Genomic DNA, 20,952 nt, shown 5'->3' with positions numbered 1-20,952 from the left:
GTGAGGCAGAGGCAGCCAGACAAGCAGCAGCCAGTGGGGATGACGGGGAGGGAGAGGCCGCTCCCCAGTGCTCTGCTTCCCAAGTGGCCCAGCACAGGGGCCAGCTGGGGTCCACAAGGTGTGTCTGCCTCCCCACGTCCAGATCATCCTTGAACACTGGCAGGATCTGAGAAAAGAATCTGGGGCCCATGAGGGAGGGGCTCCCCAGCCCAGCAGCAGGGGCCCCATGGGAGTGGCCTGGAGGTCCAGGGAAGCCTGCAGGGGGTGGGGACAGTGTGTGTGACAGGAGGGTCAGATGAGAAAGCAGCAACCAGGGTTGAGGTGGGCGCAGACAGGGCTGGGGGTGAGAGCAGTGGGAACGGGGGCTGGGGATTCTGGAGCACTTCGAGGGGCTCGGGCACAGGCTGAAAAGACGGGGCCCCTTAGTTGTTGGGAGCGTGTGGAGGGTGTAGAGAGCGTGGCACTGGGGCATGGGGAACTGAGAGTGTGTGTGGTCAGGTCTGTGGGGCTGGGGGAGAGAAGGGGCTCCTCCCACCTGGGCTGCTTATGTGGCCCCTTCCCAAACTGGCACCTACTTGATAGCCTTCTTCTCACTGCGCCCACGCCCTGAGTCTGGCGTGCCCACCGTCTCCAAGGAATTCTTGTAGCGTTTGCCCTGTGGAGATAGGACTGGGGTCACTCCTGGGAAACAGGACTGTACCCTCCCCACCTCCGCAGAACAGGGACTTGGGGGGAAAGGAGACAGACTGGAATCTGGCCATGGCCACAAGGCCAGGAGCAGTGTGTAAGGGTGTCACTGTAGTGGGGACCAATCCCCTGGATGCCTGCTCCCACCGGGCTCTAGGACCTGCCCCACCTGCCTTGACCTGAACTTCATCCCTGACTCCCAGGGATCAGCCCCTCCTGTCTGCCTATCTCCTGGGGCTCTGGCCTGGCTCCCAGAAACACAGTTCCCTCTGCCACGGACAGACGGCTCTCAGGCGCCTGGCCACGTCACACTGTCCACGTCACCACCCCCAGATGGTGGGGGTGGCATCCTGCAGGGCAAGGTTGGCAGTAGCCAGTGATGTGAGCAGTGGGGGTGGGGAGAAGGCCACGTCCTCAGTCCTGCTCAGGGCTGTGTCCACCACTGTCTGGGGGCTCCCTGGAGGGTCCTCATGCCCTGGGGCTGTGAGACAGGAGCAAGCTTGTTTCAGGAAGGCAGTCTTAGGAAGAGAGACTGCCCGCTGACTCAGAGGGAGTTGTGGGGAGGCAGCCTGGGCCTCTGTCCTCCAGAGTCCCTCACACTAGGAGGGGGAGGGAGGGGGCAGGGCAGCCAGTAGGGACCCCAGATCCTCCAGCTAAGGGAAGGGCCGTGGCCGCAGTGACACTGGGCCTGCTGCCGGGAAGGTGAGCACCATTCACCTTCTCGGTTTGGGTTTCTAAATTTAGCTCATGCAGAGCCCAGACCCATTAACATTCCTGGCTGCCACCAAGCATCCTCATGCGCACCCACGGGCCACGGACCTGGGTCAGGTCCAGGGCTGATTCGGGCAGTGGGGAGACAGGGGCTGTATGGGGGTTGGCGCTGCCCCTCTCAGCACATTCTCCCACTGGGCACTGGTCTGCTCCTCCCTGGCTGCAAACACACGCGCACACACACACGCACACACGCGGGCACGCACACATCCACACACACACACACACGTGCGAATGCAAATGCTTCCCAACACCCTGTCATGTGCACCAGCACCACAGCCACAACAGCCGACTATTCTATCCTCTTTAAAGCAAAGTAAGAGCTGTCTCAGACATGTTCCCTGTCACAGCCATGCTCTGGATGCTCCTGCCAGGGGCCGCCCCTTCCCAGGCACGGGAGCCGCCTATCTAGGGAGACTGGCGGCAAAGCTCCCTCATCCCACCAGCAGTGTCCTACACCTCAGCGTTGCCTGGGGCAACATGTTCCCTCTGTCACCCTAGCCAAGTCCCTTCCCTTCTCTGGCCTCTCCTCCTTTCTGAAATGGCGTGGCCTCACCAGATGATCCCCTGGAAGGAAAACTCCTCAGCCCTCCAGACTCTCATCACAGATGTGAGTATTTCTGTTTATTTACTTCAGCTCCTCTCTCTGGGCACGTGCTCCCACAGAGGCAAGGCTGTGGGTTGCTGGTACGTAGTGTGGAGCCTGGTACTGGGCAGTTCTCGGAAATCATTACCTGGACGTGCCCCTTCTATGGCCCTGCCCTCCCTGGAGTCTAGGCCCCAGCAGCTGCCTCTAAGTTAGAACTTCAAGAGTTGAAATATACAGATGCCGGACTCCCTGGGTTCACAAAAGCTGCCGCTCTCAGCTCCATCTCTGATCCCTCCCATCACTACCCAGAGGTTCAAATTTCAAACAATTCCCAGTTCCAGCTGGGAATCTCTGACAGGGCAGTGCCACAATGACCTCAGGCCTCCTCTGGCAGGACCCCCAGGCAGGAGCCCCGCCCCACTATTCTCCAGCACACAGGCAGTGTGGGGCAGGAGGGGCTGCTGAGGGCACCCTGTGCTACCCCTCACCCCTCTCCTCCTTCTTTCTGGTCTTGGCAGGAGAGCTTCCCCCCAGCCAGCACCCTCTCCTCGGGCTGGTCTGCTGCCCCTTCCCTGAGGCCAGGTAGGGCAGGGTCAGCCATTTCCATGACATCCCCCTCCACCAGACATTCTGGAAGCCTCTGTCAGTCCCTCTTCCTTCCCCAGCTCCAAGAACCTTTCCCTCTGCCTTCGACTACTGCTCTGCAGCAGGAGCTGAGGCGCTATGGGGGACAGGAACCAGGCCAGGACTTGATTTGGAGGGCAGGGGGACAACCCAAGTTAACAGGAAACCCAGGCCAGGTCCAGGTGACATTAGGCAGCTCCAAAGGAGCCCAACACCACCAGCCCGCTTCTCAGGGAGGGGTGGCCAGGCTGATCCGGAAAAAGCCAGCTGGAGATTAAGGAAGTTATTAATGTTTGGAAATGGGATCTGGGCTGTCAGGGAATCACGTCACTGCTGCTGAGGGGACAGGCAGGCAAGGAGAGCCCAACAACTGTGTTTTGGGGGAGGGGACAGCATTTTAAAGTCCCTTCCATGGAATAAGGAGACAGCCTGAGACAGCCTGAGCAACGAGCTCCCTGGCTTCTGGAACCACTGAGGCAGAGGGGCAGGGGCGGCAGGGCTAGGGGGACTGGGGAGTGTAACATTCTCTCCAGAGCAAGTCAAGAGGGACAGCCTGTGGTCTGGACCCTGAGAGGGTTCCTGGCAGGGGATCACGGGGAGGGGCTGGGACCAGGGAAGAGGCTGCCTCTGCATCTCTCAGCTCCCAAGATCCTATCTGTGCTGACAGCCCCCCATCTGCTGCAAAAGCTGTCATCTTTAAACTCCTGTCCCCAGGCCCTGCCCCTGACTGGATGGAGGTGCATGGGGGTGGAGTAGAAGCCAGTTTCAGTTGAACCCTGGTCCTGCAAGGGCACCTCTCACCACACACACACACACACACACACACACACACACACACACACACAAACACACACACACACGCTGCAGCACATACGCAGGGGAGGCCAGGATGGTGGGACAGACCCCAGCATTGGCTCACACAGGGACCTGATCAGTTGATGAACATCCCACCACTGAGGGGTGAACAGATACACAGACACAGACAAACAGACACACACACACACACACTGCACCAATACCCTCAAAGTCAACACATTCAGCACAGACACCACACGGAACACACACACAAGGTCACCAGCAGTGCCTACTCATGCAGCCTTCTTCCCCGGCCTTCAAATCCAGACAGACAGCAAGACAGCCTAAGGGGCCCTGCAACAAGATGCTCAGGGCTGCAGCTATGAACAGCCACACCCCCAGCCTCCAAGGACACTCACACACAGAGGCACATGGCCCAGCCCCCTCCACCACCTTCCCTGAAATTCTGAGACAGACGCAGACACAGGGGACCCAGTAACAAAGCAGGGCAGCCAGCCCGGTTCCACACACCTGCAGGCAGAGGGGGACCGGGTCACACACACACTGGCACACCCGTACACACACTCGCACAGGGAGCAGAGCTGGCCTCCTCTACGGCTCCTCCCCAGGGGTCGCAGCTGCCTGAAGTTCAACACCCGGGATGGAGCCACACGCTCCCAAGTCCTGAGTTTGCCTTTCTTGAAGGAGGCACTCTGGGTTCTGAGATTCTCTGGCCTTTCCTGCAGGTCTCTCACAAGACCCCAAAACCCTTTCCCAGGGGTATCTGCCCCTTTTCTTCCTCCAGAGGAGTGGGGCATGAAGCCTCCACCTACCCAGTGCCCACAGCCACAGCGCTCCCCGCTTGTCCTTAAGGACCCCCTGTGGCTGCGCAGCTAGAGAATGGGGTTCTCAGAGGTGGCGACCTGCCCCCACTCCCACCATTCTTGGCCGGGGGAGATGGGGGTGCTTGCTAGTCACCCTCCTTCCCCCGACCTCGATGAAGGGGTCACACCTCGGACACCCCCGGGCCCACCATCTCCCTCCCCCGCCCCCTGCTGCCCCCAAAGTCCCACTGCACTTCTGGGCCGGGCGGCAGGAATGGGCACGAGAGTGGGGGCGTCTAGCTGGGAGTGGGGGTCTAGCATGAGCAGCCAGCAGCCCGGGAATCTGCGGGCTGCGGTGGCTGCGGGGGCTGCGGCGGGGGCTGCGGCCGGGGCGGCTCAGCCCCGCTCTCCCTACCGGCGCCCTCGGGGGATGAATGTCCCTCCTGACGGTCTCGTTACTTATTGATGGCCTAATCCTGCTCGTTAATTCCCCAGCCCTCGTTAAAAATGAAAAGGAGCCGTTTGTGCTTGTACAAACCCGAGAGCCAGGATGGATGTGCGGGGGTGGGGCGGGCGGCGCCTCCGCATTGGCCACCGGCTCGGCCACGCCCATGGGGGGGAGCAGGGCGGAGGGGAGGGGGCGAGGCGCTGAGGGTGGGGGCTCCATTCTCAGTCTGCGAATGTGTGTCTGCGGTTCTTTATGCGGGAGGCAGGGCGTGTGTGTGTGTGTGTGTGCGTGTCTGTGTGTGTGTATAGCTGCTGGTGTGCGAATGCCTGTGAATCCTAAGTCTGTCCCCGAATGTGTCCCTCGATGCGTGGCTTTGGGTGTAAACACAGAAGTATAGAGCCGAGACCCGGGCAAACGCAAGGTGTGCGTGCATGCATGTGCACATTGTCTGAATTTCTATGGAAGTGCCCCTGACAATGTGCACAGGTGAGTCACCTGTGTGTAGCCTTGGGAAAATTCCTGAACCTGTGATTGCCGGGCGGGATGCAGCGCCAGGCACCGCCCTCCAGGGGCCCTCAGAAGCCTCACCAGTTTGCGCTGACACCAGTGGCAGAGGCCGCAGAGGACAACAGTGACGCTAAGGCTGACGGTGATGATGGCAGAGACCAGCAGGACGTCTCGCGAGGGCGCCCCTGGGGAGGACAGGTACAGGTCAGACCCTCCTTGGCCATGGCCTGCCACCCTCCCTCAGCCCAGAGCCTTCCAGAACAACCACCCTACCCTTCCATCTGGCCCCTTCACTGGGAGCTCTAAACCCAGGTTCTACTCCCAGTTCTGCCTTGCTGGATGAACTTGGGTAGTTGTCTCTGTGTGCCTCAGTTTCCTCATCTGTAAAATGGGGAAACTGTGCCACTTGGCATCTTCCTCTCTCTCTCCCTGCATGGACCCTATGTGAGTCCATGGGATCTATGCCACTCTCCAAACTTGAGACCCTCAAAGGGAGAGGCCAAATATGCCCTCAGCTCAGCCAGACTTCACCTGTCAAATACCTCCACAGGCCACTGCTCCTGTCCAGCCTTCCCACACAGCACTCTTCCACCTGCTACCCCCACGACACACACACTCTGAGCTGCGACTCCAGTGAAATTTGTCCGAAGGGTCCTTGCCAGCTCTGCCAGCCCCTTTGAGGACATCTGCCTCATGGGCACTAGCAGATGGTCTTGTTTCCCAAGACAACAGCCATTTGTGTAGTCAAAGGAATCTCTGGAACCCTCTGGCCAGCTGTTGCCCCCTTTAGCCCAGCTTTCCTCCGTCTGGAAGCCCACCCACTGGGCTTATCCCTTATCCCCCGAGCTCACTCCCCGCCCCACACCATGGCTGCCACCCATCTGTAATTCCTAAATGCTCCCATCCCAAGTGCCACCGGGCCATACACTTCAGGAGTGGAAATTTTGACACACTTGCCAAAGATGAGATCTGTCCTGGGAGGAAAACCTCAGGCCTCTGTCTGAATCCCACCCCATCCCAGGCTGTGTGGCTTTGACCATTCACAGAAGCACTCAGTTTCTTCCTCTGTAAATGCGGATCAGACCCTCTCCCCTGCCCTCCTCACAGGTGGTTGTAAACATTAGCCCCAACCAAATGGCAAAACTTTGACGAAAAATTCTCATGTGGGGGAGTGAGTGGAGGGACCCGCATAGATCACACATGCGCAATGAATCCGTTGTGTGAGCTGGATGCATCCTAAAGCCAAGGAGATGCTGTTTATTTACAGAGGAGCCAGCGTGGGCTTTTTGGTGCCAGTGATCGTGGTAATTAAGAGTTGACGATATCTGTCTGGTCCTGGTTCCTGTGGTTTTAGCTTCTGCCTTTCTTCCTCTCCCAGTCTCTCTTGCTTGGCCACGGAGCCTGGTGGAGGAGGGCCCAGCAGTCATCCTCAGGGATGACTCTCATCAGTTCTCAGGGCTCTCTGGGCTCCCTCCCTTCTCCACTCCACCATACTGGGAAGCGCTTTCTCTATCTGCTCTACTAGAACACTGTTTGGGCCCCACCTCTGTCTTCCTGACTTCCTAAGCCTCCTAGCGGTAGGGAAAGGCCACCCTTGAGAGGCCCCCACCTATCCACCTGCCAGGCCAATTCAGCCTCCTCCTCTACCAAGTCTGCAGCCTCAACCCCCAGGAAGCCCCTGTACCCAGTTCACTGTCAACCTCAGGGCCCACGGCACCCATGAGCTCTGACCTGGACAACCTGCAGACACCAGGGTCCTGCCCCTCCCTCTCCTGGGCTGAGGAGCACAGCTCTAACTGGCTGGAGGGGCCACATTTGACAAAGTTCTCAGGCCAAATGGGAGAGCTAGGACTTTGATCTCCAACCTTCCGAGTGAGAATAGGGCAAGGCACCCCACCACAGCACCACAGCCCCATGGCCGGGCCTCCAGGGAAAGGATGGGCAAAGGTGCCTTCTGGACATGAGGTCTGTTTCCCAGCTCTCCCCATGGAACCTGCCTAGCCCCACTGGAAGGACTAGGGGTACTGTGTGGGCTGAAAGCAGGTGAGCCCATACTTTCCTTTGTTTAACTCACTTTGAAATAAAGTAAACTCCCTTCTTACACTGAGCTTTCCTCAACAACTATCTATTAAGAATATATTATGGGTGGGAATGGTGGCTCACGCCTGTAATCCCAGCACTTTGGGAGCCTGAGGCAGGCAGATCACTTGAGGTCAGGAATTCAAGGCCAACATGGTGAAACTTCATCTCCACTAAAAATACAAAAAATTAGCTGGGTGTGGTGATGTGTGCCTGTAGTCCCAGCTACTTGGGAGGCTGAGGCAGGAGAATCGCTTGGCTTGAACCCTGGCATGGGGTGGGTGGGGTGGAGGTTTTAGTGAGCTGAGATTGTACCACAGCACTCTAGCCTGGGCCACAGAGCAAGACTCTGTCTCAAAAAAATTATCTATCTATCTATCTATCTATCTATCTATCTATCATCTATCTATCTATCATCTATCTGTCATCTATCTATCTATCATCTATCTATCATCTATCCATCAATCATCTATCTATCTATCTATCTATCTATCTATCTATCTATCTATCATCTATCTATGAGGGTGTGTGTTTGTGGGGGGACAGGCCCTGCCCACAAGGAACTACCACTCAAATGGGGAAGACAGGTTAGAATTATCTCCTAGCATGCGGGTGCCTCAGAACCTTCAAACAGCAGGATACCCAGCCAGGGGGCACCAGACTCCAAAATACCTGAGAAAAAACCCCAGTGTGAGAAAAAACCACCTCTGCCTCTTTTTTGTTGAGACGAGGTCCTGCTCTTGTCACCCAGTCCGGAGTGCAATGGCATGATCTCCGCTCACTGCAACCTCTGCCTCCTGGGTTCGAGTGATTTTCCTGACTCAGCCTCCTGAGTCACTGGGATTACAGGCACCCACCATCATGGCCGGCTCATTTTTTGTATTTTTGTGTAGAGACGAGGTTTCACCATGTTGGCCAGGCTGATCTCCAGCTCCTGACCTCAGGTGATCTACCTGTGTCGGCCTCCCAAACAGCTGGGATTATGGGTGTGAGCCACTGTGCCCAGCCCCACCTCTGCCTCTTAATAGCTGTGTGACGTTGGATAAGTGTCTTAACCACTCAGTGTCTCCCACAGGGGTGTGTTAGCACTTAATAGATGGGTACTATTAGTATGGTTGTTGGTATTTGTTTTATCTCAGGCATAAACAAAGGACTCTGGGAGCACAAGTGAGGACAAGATCAATCTTGCAGGACGAGGGAGCTATCTGGGAAGGCCACTCTGAGGAGGTGGTGTTCGGTGTAGTATGATGGAAGTGAGATGAAAGTAGGATATTCCAGGCAGAGAAAGGCATGGAGGTGGGAGAAGTGTCAGGCACATTGTTTGAGGAGTGGGACTTAGGGTATGGGAAGTGAATTCAGGGAGACCAGCCTGGAAGGAAAGGAGGGCCTGATGGGGAAGGGGCTTGTCTATCTAGCCAAGGGGCTTGTTTTGTTCTGTAGACCATGGGAGACATGGTAGGCTTTTGAGCTGGGGCAGGATGGGATCAGAGGGGTGTTTCACAAGCTCATGATCTGGTAGTTACAGTAGGAAGCAGCTGGAGGTCATGGCCACACTCCAAGTAGGCTCCTCTGCCCTGGTGCCCTCTCCACACTCCCCACTCCCCCATATACCTCTTTGCCATGGGGAATTCTCCAAGGGTCACCCTCCTGGAGCTCCCTCCTTTTTTGTCAAACAACATCCTTCTCAAAAAACAATCCTTAACCTCTGCTGGAGGTCAGAGAGTCCCTAGGGACAGAAGCCTCCGGATCCCAGAGTCTAGGGGGCACACTCTGAAAGGTCCCCAGAAACCCGACAAAACACCCATCTTAAGCAATTAGCATTCTGTGGGCACGGGAGAATGAGCCCTTGGCTTGGGATCTGGAACTAGGCTGAAACCCTAGTCCAGCTGCTAACCAGCCTTTTGGCAGATAAGACACTTGACTCTTAGATATTAGTGCCTTCATCTGTGGAAGAGTTGACCCTGACCCTTCCCCGATCAGAGGACAAGCCAGGTATTCCAGGTGCTCCACATGATGTCACAGCAACAGCAGAGACAAGCATTATGAGTTCTCTCCATTTTACAGATGGGGAAACTGAGGAACAGAGGGGTCAAATACCATGTCGAAGTTCAAAGCCAGGGTTTGAACTCAGGCAGTCTGGCTTGGATTCTATACTCTTTGCTTTGACATCATACCAACTACAGAGGTACATGGTTGGTTTACAAAGTATACTCTTTGGAACCCCTAGGGTTGCCTGGAGTCTCTCTGGGGCTCTGGGGAGTGGAGGCTGAGCAGATAAGGCTGTGATCTCTCAAGACCTCTTCAGCCACAGTGGCACTTCTTTCTGTGCTCATGGGCTTTTGCAGAAAATTCCATTTGAAGAAGGGGTTATGTTGCTAAGGAAAGCTGAACCCCTCTAGATAAGTGCCCCAGGACCCCTTACAGTGTGGGTGGTTGTTGTCATCTTCCAGGCAGCTGGTACGTCCCCCATAGATTCCCCAGACCCTTCAGCCTCCCTCGGACAGCCCTTGAAGGCAGGGTGAAATAAACACTTGCCACTGCAAATTGCATTGATTTTGTGAATGAAAGTGACATGATGTCCTCGGCCAGCATGCTGACATCTTTAGGAGATCCTAAGGGAGATGTCGCCATCAAGGGGTGTAAGCGTATTCTCGCCTACCAGCCAGAGTGAACCATTCCCTGCATATGGAGTCACTGTGTCTCCAGCTGGAAGGGGCCTTGAAAATCATAGAGTTAGGCCCCAGGGATGCACGAAGCCCTTGGGCAGCCCTGCTGGTGACAGGGAACTTCTGCAGGGAGCAGAAAGCAGAAAGCATGTCCTCTCCAGACAATTGTTAGGAAGGGCTGCTGTGCCTTGTGCAGAGCTGAATCTCTCTCCCTAGAACTTTCCCCGCTGGTCCTGAGCCTGCCCTCTGGAGCTGCCAGGAATGAGCTGGCTGCCTCTACCACATGACAGGCCTCCAAATCCTTGCCGACAGTTCTCATGTCCCCTTCAAGTCTTCTCCAGGCAAAGTCGCCCCAGCCCTTCTAACACTTCCTCAGATGACATGCATGGTTTCAAGTCCCCTTACCGTCAGCATATTAACATTGGAGGAAAGAAAATATTGCAGCCCTAGTCAGCCTTTTGACAGGGCTGAGTGCCACAACCTATCCTTGCGCAGAGGAGACATCCTGGGTCCCAAGGGTAAGGCACAGCACAGACAAGGGCAGACAGGCGACATCAGGAAACCTGGGAGGCAGGGTGAACTAGGAGCTAGGCAGAGTCACACCAACTGGGTCCAATGCCGGGGAGTCCTGGGAGTGAGGTATGAACTGGGGCGGGATGCTACCCTTCTGTCCTGGCCTGTGGTAGGCATGTCAGCTGACTAGAGCTCAGGATGAAGGGTCTAACAGAGCCCTATGTGCTTTGCCAGGTCCTGTGGCCACAGCCTATGCTCCTGGCCATGCCACCCCACAAGGAGATCTCAGGGTAAGGCCTGTGTACCCCAGGATGTGGCCTGCCTCTGAGGGTGGGCAAGATGCCTATGCACAGCCTTCCTTCTAGCATCTCAGTGCCATGAGGGCAGGGCTTGGTCTCCTGTTCACCACTGTGTTCCCAGCACCAATGGTGGAGCATATAGTAGGTGCTCAATAAATGCTTATTGAAAGAATGAAGGGGGAAGAATCCCAGGCCTCCTGGAACAAGGATAATAATAGATGCTACTATTTATTAAGCATCTACTATACACCATACTACAGGGTCCACAAAGATAGGGGCTATATCTGCTTTGCTGACTCCAGTATCCTCTATGAAGAGCTTGGTGTCTGATATGCAGGAGGTGCTCAGCAAATATTTGTTGATTGTTCAATGCTTGTCTATGTTATCTCATTTGTCACCAAATAAGATGGAAGAGAGGAGATGGGAGACGCTACAGTGATGAGTTGAGAGCCCTCTTTTACATGCATGTGTGCGCATGTATCTTTTACATGTGTGCATGTGCGCGCGCGTGCGCGCACACACACACACACACACACACCCAGGACCCCTTCTGTCCTTTCCCCATGCTCAACTTTGCCTCACAAACTCCTGATTTTTTTAGGTGCAGATGAAAAGACCTCCTCCAGGAAGCCTCCCTTTAGTCTGCCCAGTGGGAATTAATTTCTCCTGCCTCTGAGTTCCCAGCATACTGGGCCTACAACCTTCTTTTAGGGTGTAATGATTAGTGCCAGGTCTCTGAAGTCAGATTGCTCAGGCTCAAATTCTGGCTCTGATTCTTCCAAGCCATGTGACCTAATCTCTCTGTGCCTTGGTTTCCCCATCTGTAAATGAGGGCTAATAATAGTATAGTCTCATAGGACTACGGTGAGGTTTAAAGGAATTAGCATGTACAGTGCACTCACACGGTGCCTGACACGGAGTAAGTAGGCATTAAATGCTAGCTATTATCATAGCATTATCATGTCGTGCCCTGGATTAGAGATATCTGGGGCATGGAGTTGGCACTCGATAGTGCTGAATGAAATACTGAACTGGATACACTCTAGTTTTCTCCACAGGATGGCAGAGGTCAGAGGTCACATCTCACTCAATTCTGTGCACCCCTGACCCCCTCCCAGGATCTGCAGGGCTTGACCAAATCAAGCATCAGTGAGCACCTATTGTGTGGAAGAGGGAGGGCTAAGGCATGGGACATGGGGTCAACGGGGTGACAGCTGGAAGCCAGGCTGGACCTCAGGTGTGAACTGCCGACTCAACCCGGTCTCTTACCAGGCTCAGCCCCAACTCCCAACTCCTTCTCATCTCCTCAGCATGCCATGATTTATGGATGAAGAGAATCAAACAGGGCTGCTGGCTGCTGGGATGCCCTGGGGAGCTGCAGGAGAGGGAATAGCTTTCTGAGGGCAAGCTCACCAGCTGCCCAGAGGGGAGTGGAAGGGGGGCTGCAGGGGCAGTGGGCACATGCACACAGACATGAGCCACAGAGACTCACCCTGGCATAGACACCCAAGCACACGGGCACACACACGTGCACATATATCCATAGCCATGGCCACAAGTAGATGCCCAGCCAGCTCTGCCATTCATGAACTCTAGGTATTCATGCACTGCCTCTAGCCTGGAATTCTCTCCCCATGAATTTGCTGTCTCTTGTCTACTCAGATTCTGTCTGTCCTTCTGAGGCAGAGCAGTGGGTTATATCGTAGCCTTGGAGGCAGATAACCTGGGTTCACGCCCCAGCCCTGCCCCTGGCCACCTAAGTGACCCAGGGCAAGGCTCCTGCTGGGCCTGAGCACTTTACCCTCAAATGATGATTATAACCCCTGACCTTCCCTGCTGGGGTGTTGTCATCATCAAATAATAGCTAACATTAGTTGAGTGTACACAATGTGGCTGATGCTGTGCAAGGAAGTTTACATGCACCATCTCCTCAACCTTGGACTGTTATTATCTTCAGTTCACAGGGGAAGAAACTAAGACATGGAGAATAATAGGTGCTTGCACCCATCGTTTCCTACCTGGCGACAGTGGCCTCCCTTTGAGCTGACGAATGTGACAGCATTCTATAATGTGCTACACTGTACAATCTAGCCACACTTTCCTCTTTCCCACAGGGAGGCCAACCCCTGTCACACCTATGAGGCTTTGCCCAGGCTGTTCCTTCTTCCTGGAATGCCCTTCCTTCTCTGTCTTCAAGCCAACTAGGCAAAGATGGTAGGCAAAGATGGTCTCCCCTCCTACAATCCTTTCTGCCTCCCCAGTAACTATGACAATTAACTATTTTGGGTTAATAATTAGCTCTTTTAATGTCCTTCCCCAACTGGGAGCACCCAGAGGACTGAGACCCCAGCTCACTCATCTTTGAAGACCAAAATCTGGTACACAGGAGAGGTTGGTGAAGTAATTGCTAAACAAATTCATGAAATCATTCAAGGTCTCAAATAAGCCCACCTCCTCCAAGAAGCCTTCCCCAATGACAGGCACTCAGCAGTCTCTTCCTTCTCCAGACTTGATTTAATGGATCCATTTGTCAACCCCCCTTTCTTGGGGATAGACCTGACCCCCACAAGCAGGGCCAGCAGGGTAATATCCTATCTCCCAATTGCTCAGGGTCTCCCATAGCCTTTAGCCTAGGTCATGGTACAGAGAAGCTGCTGGGCTTATAGGCCCTTTCCCCTGGAATTCATGCGTGCTCACACTCTCAGATGGTGACATGCACACTCCCCATATCCAGCCCTTCCAGAGTTGTCCCATCACCCTCAAGCCCTCCCAACCTAGACTGCTTCTGCTCCACAGGCTCTTACAGGCATCCACAGGTCCAAGGCCACTGCTCTCCTTTCCAAGTGTCTTTCACCACAGTAACTAACGTATGCTTGGCATTGAATCATGTCCGCAGACCTCAGCACCCAGGGTAAATATGCCCATTTTACAAAGAAGGAAACTGAGGTTCAGGAGGGCTAAATGCTGCCCAGGAACACACAACAGAAGAGAGGTAAAGCCAGGATTGGACTGGAGGTCTCTAAGACCTCTCAAACCCTGTGGCTCTTACTCTTGTTCCAACCTAGGGGAGCCATGCCTTGAAATAAGACAGTCTGAGAATAGAGAGACAAAAAGAGAGAACCTGAGTGGACACAAACAGCCATCAGGGAAAGGGCTCCCACTCTCCCATGAATTTTACTAGGTAGAGCCATGCCTAATTTACCCTAGGTATTTCAGAGACACTTCTGACACACATACCTTTCCTGGCACTCCTTCCTCTCTCCACTGGCCAGGTATTGAGGGTGCCTCAGGGAAGCACCCTCAATACATAGAGACTCAGCTGGCCTCAGGGTCCCAGGACAGGTTGAGGGTTGGGTGTCTGGTGCTGGACAGTCTAGGAGTGGGAAGAGGAGGACGATGGGGTGTTCCAAGGACTTGCCCAGGGCTCTGTCTCTGGTGCTGATCAGGGTGCAACCACTATTCCGGAGATAAATCAGAGTGCTGCTGGGGGTGGTTGGGGCTACATCTGCCAGCACGTCCCCATCCTGAGCCTGCCTCCTCCCACCTGATTCTGCAGTACACGTCAAGTCCCAGCACTTCCCCACCCCCATCTTTTGGTGGCTCCCGATGACGTTCAAGGTGGGAAACAGTGAAAGCTGGAGTCACAGGTTTCCATAGGAAGCACCCTCTATGCGCATGCTGAGCAGATGGAAATGGGGGAAGATGGGAGGCATTTACAAGTGGGCAGAGCTTACCAGCTCCAGGGTGATCCGGGCAGGGGAAGGGGGACATTTTTGGTGCCTATCCTGGTTCCCTCCCTCTCCTCAACGCAACACACACAAGAAAGCCAGAAAGAGGCAGAGTTGGGGAGAAAGGAACAGAAAGACAGTGAGCTAAACCCTGCACCCCAGCCAGGCAAAGCTCCAGGTCTTGCCATCTTGCAGAATTTCCTGACCTCTTTCCACTGTAAAACTCCCCCTTCCAGGACACCCACCTTGAGAACTCAGCCAGCTCTTCTCTTGCAAGAGGAAAAAGAAATTTAGATATGTGAGAAGGAAATAAGAAGGAGGGGATAATGCCCAGCACTTATTTCCCAGGAAAGCTGCCCTTGGACCTACCCCCATCCCATGATCTCCGGACATTCTCTGAGTGTCCTTTGGAAAGCCGTGGAGGTGCCCACAACCCCTCGGGCTTCACCCAGGGTGGGAACTAGGCTAGCAAAAGAGGAAGCCTGAGGGGAATTGTTTTGGAAAGTTACAAGTAGCTGAAAATAGGGGCTTAGCATGAGCAAGCTTCCTCAACCTTGGCTGTAATAAAAACAGATAATGTGTGAGTGAGCTAGGGAGAGTGCGCGGGCAGGGGCCGCAGAGGCCGGCTAGATGCAGACGGTTTAGAATTCAGAGGAGATGCCAAGTGAGTAAACAGCGAATGAAGGATTATCTGGATGGGCCAGCAGCCATTCCAGCAAGAAATTGGATGGGGACATGTCGGGATCCACAAGCACTCCTACTCCTCATCAGAGAACGAGGCCTGGTGAGCTATAAGGACTTTGTCCATGTCTTCCGTTCCCTATCTCTGCTCTCTCTTCCAGGAGGGAGCATGGCCTTGGTAATAATGGCTCACATTTGTACAGTGCAGAGCAGTTTATAAAGTGCTCCACAGTTTACCAAGGGTTTCACATGCATTATTGAATTTAATGGAGGTGATGGTATCTTTTGCTCAGTGACTCCCTCACCTCACCTCACCACAGCCACCCCTACCTCCCAAAATTCCTGGCCTAGGGAAACCTGGTGCATCTGGCTTCAGTATGCAGCCTCAAAAGAGGGGGAAGAGGAGACCGGCCATCTGTAGACCCCAGAGAGCTGCTGAGCCCATAAGTCATCAGGGCCAAAGCCATTCAGGATGGAAAAGGCCAGGTGCCAGCTCTGAGCTGGGAGCCCAGGCTGAAGAGTGGCTAGCCAGGAGTTAGCTCGGAACCTGACACCCTCCCCACCCACCTTGATCCCAAAGCTGATGAGCCACCTGAGCAGCTGTGAAAATGATCACCTCTGTCAGAGCAGCAGGAGCCCAAGAAAGGAGGGGCTCAGATAGGGTAGGGGGCCTCTTTGCCAGGAATGTGGAGCAGAGGCAGGATCAGGGATGTGTAATGATTAAGTGTGGGCCTTGACCATTAGTTACTCCTATGAATAATGTATTGTTGTGCCTTGGCCTAAATCAGCAACTTATTGTTATTAATAATACACGCTGCAAAGAAGCTTGGGTTGGAATGGTATGCTATGTTTCATTTGAGGATCTCAGAGCACTTAAGGGCTCCTCATGCTGATGACTCAACTTTATCTCCCCAAGTCATAGGCTTCCTCACGGGCCACCTGCCCGAATGCCCTCCTACCTGAGGCTTGGAGCTGTGAAGGCCACTAGGGCTAGAAACCTTCCATCCTGGGATTCAAATACATGGCCAGGGCTTATGGCTGGGGAGAGGAGGGCACTTAATCTTTGCTAGCTCAAGGGCTCTTCGGATGCAACATAATGTGAAGCTCTCAGAGAGGTTTCAGGACAGAGATAACTAGTGGGAATCTTAGGGGCGGGAGAGATGGACGAAGAGAGAACACTGCGGATCTGAATACTGTTTTGCGACCTGGCAATTGTGTGACCTTAGACTACTCACTCATCTCTCTGGTCCTAAGCCTCCTGGCTGGAATGCAGGGTCTGAGATTCCCTCTACAAGGTGTCGTTCTATCATATTCGGGGTATCATTTACACGGCAAATATTAGGATGGAGCCATTGAACGCCCTGCCCCCGAGAGCTGTCCACGGTGCTGAAACTGCTGTCAGCCACGCGGCTCCTGTCCTTGGTACTGAAACAGAACTCAGTCCTGGGGCTGCGCCCTCTTCCAGGCCGTCCTTTGCACAGCTCCCAGCGCGCAGGGTCCGAGAGACCATGCATAGTGATTCCGCCTTCCTCAGCCAATGCCTCCCTGATCAACCCTCAGCTGAAGCTATGGCAGCAACCAGGCACCTCACAAGAGCCCCCTTTCTCCGAGTTAGGTCCTCGGATGCTGAGGACCCCAGTCCTGATTCGGGACAAAGAGAACCGCCCCGCGAACGTGGTAAATACCACGCCCCATTCCCTTCCGGGGGCCTGCCGCACTGCCTCCTGGCGGCTGTCGCGGGCACTGCACCCCGGCGGGCGCACAGACGGTCCCCAGCGGCGGCTTAGGCCGGTGGGGAAACAGCGGCAGACGGTCCTCCGGCCCCCGCCACCCCCTCACCGCTCCCGGGGCAATCTGGTGCTCAAAGCTTACGGCGTTGCCCGACACCCGCACACTCCAGCCTGTCCAACTGCGTCCTGGCTGCCTTGGGGCTGCCTAGGTCATAACGCAGGCTCAACCCAGATGGCCAGGCCTGGGCAGGCAAAACTTCCGGCTCCTTCCTCCAAGGTGGATAGGGAAATCTTGTTTAAACAAACACTAACCTTTCCTCCATGGCAGGGCCAGTTCCGCCAAATGAACACAAAGGCCTCCCCAGGGCAGAGGTCCCACACCTCACCCCCACTCAAACAAGAACCTTGCTCACACCACCCACACCCCAGGAAAAAATGAGCGGTTGCCGGGCGCGGTGGCTCAAGCCTGTAATCCCAGCGCTTTGGGAGGCCGAGGCGGGTGGATCACGAGGTCAAGAGATCGAGACCATCCTGGTCAACATGGTGAAACCCCGTCTCTACTAAAAATACAAAAAATCAGCTGGGCATGGTGGCGCGTGCCTGTAATCCCAGCTACTCAGGAGGCTGAGACAGGAGAATTGCCTGAACCCAGGAGACGGAGGTTGCGGTGAGCCGAGATCGCGCCATTGCACTCCAGCCTGGGCAACAAGAGCGAAACTCCGTCTCAAAAAAAAAAAAAAAAAAAGAGCGGTTGCAGAATGCCTAATTCTAACTGTGGCCCACTCCTGTTCCCCCACCCTACAGATGGGGTTCTTTGAGAGGCAGATCTGCTTGGTGTTTCTAGGGACTGCTAGATATGAACCTTACTGGGTTGTAGAGAGTCTCCTCCTTCCCAAAACAAAAAGCAAAACAAATAATAACACCTGAAGACAGCACCCAAAGCCACAGCTTTTCTGGACTCAAGAGAGTCAAGATAATAGCCTTTAATTACAGTAGACATAGCTGGTATGTATCATTTATTGAGCACTTACTGTATGCCAAGTACTGTGCTAAGAGCTCTGCAAACATGATCTCATTTAGCTTTCCAGCCACCCTCCCTCCCCAGGAGGGAGCATCATGCTCAGCCTCCTACAGATGAGGAAAGCGAGGAACAGAAAGGGGAGGTGACCACTCAGGCTGGTGCAGTCAGTAAGTGCTGATACAGGCATGGGAGAGTGCATCCATCTGCCCTTACTCTTGCCATTCAGTTGGATCTACCTCATCATCCTTCCATGTTCTGGGAGGCCACACTATCCCTCAGGTTCCTCCAAGACCACTCCAGCCCCACACCATCCTCTCCTCTTGGCTGAGAGCCATGTGGAGGAAGAGAATAACGCCTTGCACTCTGTAGCACTTTACAGTCTGCTAAGTGCTTTCAGAGCCACTGTCTGAATTGACCCTCATGATCCTGAGGTGTGAGGTAGGCAGGGATGGCCCTGTTCTGATTTTATAGGAGAGAAAACTATGGCTCAAAGGAATAAATGGCTTGCCCCAAGTCACACAGCGAGCAGTGGAACCAGAACTCAGGTGAAGATGGCAGAACACCAAGTCCAGTGCACTCTTCCCACCTGCATAAGGCTGGGGTGCTGAGGACAAGCCAGGCAGGGAGTCCTAGGGGCTTTCATCTCCTGAGGGGCTTCCTGAGGCCCTGACCTGGGCTGCTTCCCCACTCCTCCTCTCTGGGGTCCATCAGCTGGCTCAGCTTTAACTTGGAGTCTTGGAGTCTCATTCTAAATGAAATTTCTTTTTCCAGGCAATTACCTCCTGCTAATTAGGAGGCTGGGCTGCCAGTCCCTGGGCCCTGGACTGACCCCTTTCTCAACTCACAGAGGGCAGGGGGGTTGTGGAGGTACTGGGTAGAGCTCCAGCCACAGAAACTGCCTGGGTTGGGGTCCTGTCAGGACAGGGGATGTTTGTGGAGGAGCAAATAGCTCCATAGAACTGGAAGAAGGGAGGCAGGGATGCTTGGGAGGAAGGGACTCTGAAGTGGGAGAGAGCAAGGGGACAAAAAGCTGGAAGGAGCCTGGACATGCCCATGCAAAGTAAGTGAGAGAGACCTGGGCTTTGGGGCTGCAGAGGGAGCCAGGAGGAGCCAGAAAAATGGGGACACATCAAAGGAAGACAGGAGAAAGCTCAGGAACCATAGAGACCAGAAAAGGTAGGAATCTCCCCTCTATGGAGGGAGAGGAAGTGAAAATATGGCCCAGAAAATGGTCAAGATTACAGAAGGGGCAGGGGCAGAGAGAGAGAGATACTGGGGGACTCCAGGAAGGGGAAGGAGAGAGGAAGGACAGGGAGAAAGGAGGAATTGCTGAAGAAAAACCCCAGAGAGAAAGGGGAGGAGAGTGGGGAGGACAGCTTGGAGTGGCAGCTCCCACGGCCCCAAGAAGGGCTTTCTCTACGTCATTGTCCTTGAGCCTCCCCCAATGTCAGTGCCCAGCCAGCCGGGCCTGCACACCCTCCTACGCAGCCACAGGTGCGGGCGGGCATGATGGCAGGCCACCAGCCAGCTCAGGCCCCAGATGCTCCACTCACCCGGGGCAGCCAGCTGACCTCCCTCCCTGCCAACATGCCACCCCCTCAAGTAGGCTGAGCCAGGGGCCCTCCTGGGTCACACAGCAACACAACCAGGAGCTTCTGGGGCTGTGGAGTCCAGCCTCTCCACTCTTCAGAGGGGGCATCAAGGCCCAGAGAGGAAATAGTGCTTGTCCAAGGTCAAATGAGTGATGAGGCCAGATGCAGAGGGCTCAGGGGCTAAGTCTTACTGGTGGGTCTGGTCCTGTTCTCTGCTGGGCAAAGGGCAACAACAGGAAATAAAGTCATGGCTGCCAGCAAGTCAGTCCAGATCAAAGCCCTCTGGAGTGTGGGGTGGCAGGCAGAAGAGAGTGAGGGTGGCCAGGGGCTAAAGGGAACCAAAGGAAATCACATTTTTGGAGCACAAGGAGAGAGGGTTCTGCAAGGGTTATAATTGTAACAAACATTATTGAGCACTTAACAGGTATGGTGTGCCAGACACGTAAGACATTCCATGCAGGATCTCATTTGATCCCAACAACCCTATAAAGTATGTATCACTATTATTCCATTATAGGGAAAAAACTGAGACTCAGGAGGGCTGGGTGACCTGGCCAAGTCCATACAGCTAGCCAGTGCCATGGTTCTGACTCATGAAGCTGGTCATTTTGAGGCCACTTCCCTGAAGCCCCACCTCCCTCAACATTATCTGAAGATGTGCAGGTCCCTGAGTCCCCAAGGTTCCAGAACAGCCCTGGCACAATCTAAGCATCAAACTCTAGTAGGACTGCAATCCATGAGGTCTGAGACTCGAACAAGCCCAGTCTTAAGGCGTTACAGTCTGGTTTTTAGTCTTGGTTCTGCCACTAACTTACTGTGTGACTTTGGTCAGGTCATTTTCCCTCTCTGGGCTTTCCAGTTTCCACCTGTGCCATCAAAGGGTAGGACCAGATTAGAAGAACTACAATGTACATGGTGCTAACTCTGTGACAGACACAGTTCTAGGTGGTTTATAGATATTAACTCATCGAATTTTCCTAACAGCCCCATGATGGTGCTCTTATTCTCTCTGTTTTACAGGTGGGAAATGAAGCACTGAAAGGTTAAGTCAGTTGCCCAAGGCCACAAAGCAAGTCAGTGCATGGCAGACCTGGGATTTGAACCTCCTTACTTTTCATCTGGAGCCCCCATTCCCTGGCTACCACTCTGCATTCTTTCCTTAAGGACCCTCTCAGCCCCTGCCTGGTGCCCCAGAGACGTATGCCTATGAGCCTCTGCACAGACACATGTGCCATCGTGTTTCCACATGGGAAGCACATACACAGTCATGTGTCTGCATGGTGACATGTGTTTGCTCACGCCCCCACACTTACTCCTGTGCCGTCACCCAATTGCTACCTGAAGTAGCCAGGCTGGTTACGCAAGTCCACAAGCATCCCAGCACCAGAACAAGTTGAT

General features: G+C 54.4%; 1 protein-coding gene across 10 annotated transcripts in view; it reads right to left on the bottom strand.

Moving 5' to 3' along the window:
• Nucleotides 1-20,952, bottom strand: part of SYT7 (synaptotagmin 7) — a 66,574-nt gene that overhangs the window by 35,926 nt on the left and 9,696 nt on the right. For all 10 annotated transcript variants that reach the window (XM_032283186.1, XM_032283188.1, XM_032283192.1 and 7 more), the window contains exons 2-3: nt 5,327-5,430; nt 576-655 (exon numbers count right to left, since the gene is read on the bottom strand). In XM_032283186.1, the coding sequence (XP_032139077.1) occupies nt 576-655; nt 5,327-5,430 (184 nt within the window). The remainder of the gene's footprint in view (nt 1-575; nt 656-5,326; nt 5,431-20,952) is intronic.

Source organism: Sapajus apella, unplaced genomic scaffold (assembly GCF_009761245.1).
Source record: "Sapajus apella isolate SASKATOON/1434 unplaced genomic scaffold, GSC_monkey_1.0 scaffold14, whole genome shotgun sequence".
NCBI lineage: Eukaryota > Metazoa > Chordata > Mammalia > Primates > Cebidae > Sapajus > Sapajus apella.
This window is presented reverse-complemented; position numbering and strand designations above follow the sequence as displayed.